The sequence below is a fragment of the Puntigrus tetrazona genome, chromosome 14 (genome assembly GCF_018831695.1).
Source record: "Puntigrus tetrazona isolate hp1 chromosome 14, ASM1883169v1, whole genome shotgun sequence".
Taxonomy (NCBI): Eukaryota; Metazoa; Chordata; class Actinopteri; order Cypriniformes; family Cyprinidae; genus Puntigrus; species Puntigrus tetrazona.
In genome coordinates this window covers 25,814,927-25,816,457 of record NC_056712.1, presented here as the reverse complement: position 1 = coordinate 25,816,457, position 1,531 = coordinate 25,814,927, and the positions used below count along the sequence as shown (strand labels likewise).

Below are 1,531 nucleotides of genomic sequence, written 5' to 3'. Positions count from 1 at the left end.
TTTTTATTATTGTTGTATTTTTTTATATATTAAATGATATAAAATATCACAGTTGCTGACGCTGAGCATGTTCTCTTGTGTGTTTTAGAGTCTCAGGTCCCAGGAGTGCCGAGTTCTCTTCACGTTCGTCCGCTGGTGAACCGGATCGTGGTGAGCTGGACTCCTCCAGAAAACCAGGACATTTTAGTGCGAGGTTATAAAATCGGGTACGGCATCGGCAGTCCTCATGCCCACACGGTCACTCTAGACTACAAGCAGCGTTTCTACAGCATCGATAACCTCGGTGGGTGTACCGCTCTCACGCTGACGCCACGTGCGTCTACAGACGCTTTAAACTTGTTATCGGTGTCTCCCGCTGCAGACCCCAGCTCCCATTACGTCATCACCCTCAAGGCCTTCAACAACATGGGCGAAGGCGTTCCCATCTACAACAGCGCCACCACGAGACCTCAGTCCGGTAAGACCGGGATACACTGATTCATCTATCACCTGTGCGTCCAGACAAAAAACACACACGTCATGTCGTTTTGAAGCACATATATGACCAGCGTCGGTTTAACTAGCGCTAATTAGTGTCATTTAATTACCTTTCAATGATAAAGGAACACTTTTTTTCGTTAATTAAATTACCACTTATGCAATTGTAGATTCAACATCAAAATATTAAGTCTAAACTTCAAATGCATGTTTTGTTTGCGTTTTTTTTTATACTTTGGTAAGTTAATGAGACCATCGGCAACACTTTAGTTGCTCAGTAGTAACTAGTTGGTTATTAACATAACTATTAAAGGGATATTGGCTGTTCATTATTTATTAAAAAGCACATATTAATGTCTCATTCTGAAGACCTTATTTTAAATCCTCAATCCTACTCTATTCTTAAACTTTCACAAGCAGTGATTAGGCAAAAGTATAGTTTTTATTTATGTAGTATATGTTTAAGTATATATTTATGTAGTTGTGTATTATTTATTCGTGTCCGACAAAAAATAATATAATCAGGATATGAATAAAAATAATCTTCATCTTCCATGAAGATATTTTGTAAATATCCTACCATAAATATAATTTTTTGCTTACTAATATGCATTGCTAAGACCTTCATCTGGACTTTTAAGGTGATTTCTATATATATTTTGGGTTTTTTTTGCAAATAATTCCATCTCTGATCGGCCAAATAGCGTCCGATCCCAACAAACCCATACATCAGTGGACAGCTTATTGGTTCAGATCCGTGTTCCCGGCTCCCAGCTGTGTCTCTCTCGTATCTAGCGCCAGACGTCTTTGTGTTTTAGCGCAAGTCTGTGAGGCTTCAGGCTCTAGAAGCCAGTCTGACGTCGTTTTGTAGTGAAGAGAAACTACAGTCTGTTCCTCGCTCGCTCGTGTGTGTGTGTGTGTGTGTGTATGCGTGTGTGTATGCGTGCGTGTATGCGTGTGTGTGCGTGTATGCGTGTGTGTGCGTGTATGCGTGTGTATGTGTGTGCGTGTGTGTGTGTGTGCATGTGTGTGTGCATGTGTGTGTGTGTGTGTG

The 1,531-nt window shown here is 40.8% G+C and overlaps 1 protein-coding gene across 1 annotated transcript in view; it reads left to right on the top strand.

Annotated features, from left to right (window-relative positions):
• Positions 1–1,531, top strand: part of LOC122357539 (neogenin-like) — a 9,938-nt gene that overhangs the window by 1,210 nt on the left and 7,197 nt on the right. The window contains exons 3-4 of the mRNA XM_043256939.1: positions 89–283; positions 362–457. Of these exons, the coding sequence (XP_043112874.1) occupies positions 89–283; positions 362–457 (291 nt within the window). The remainder of the gene's footprint in view (positions 1–88; positions 284–361; positions 458–1,531) is intronic.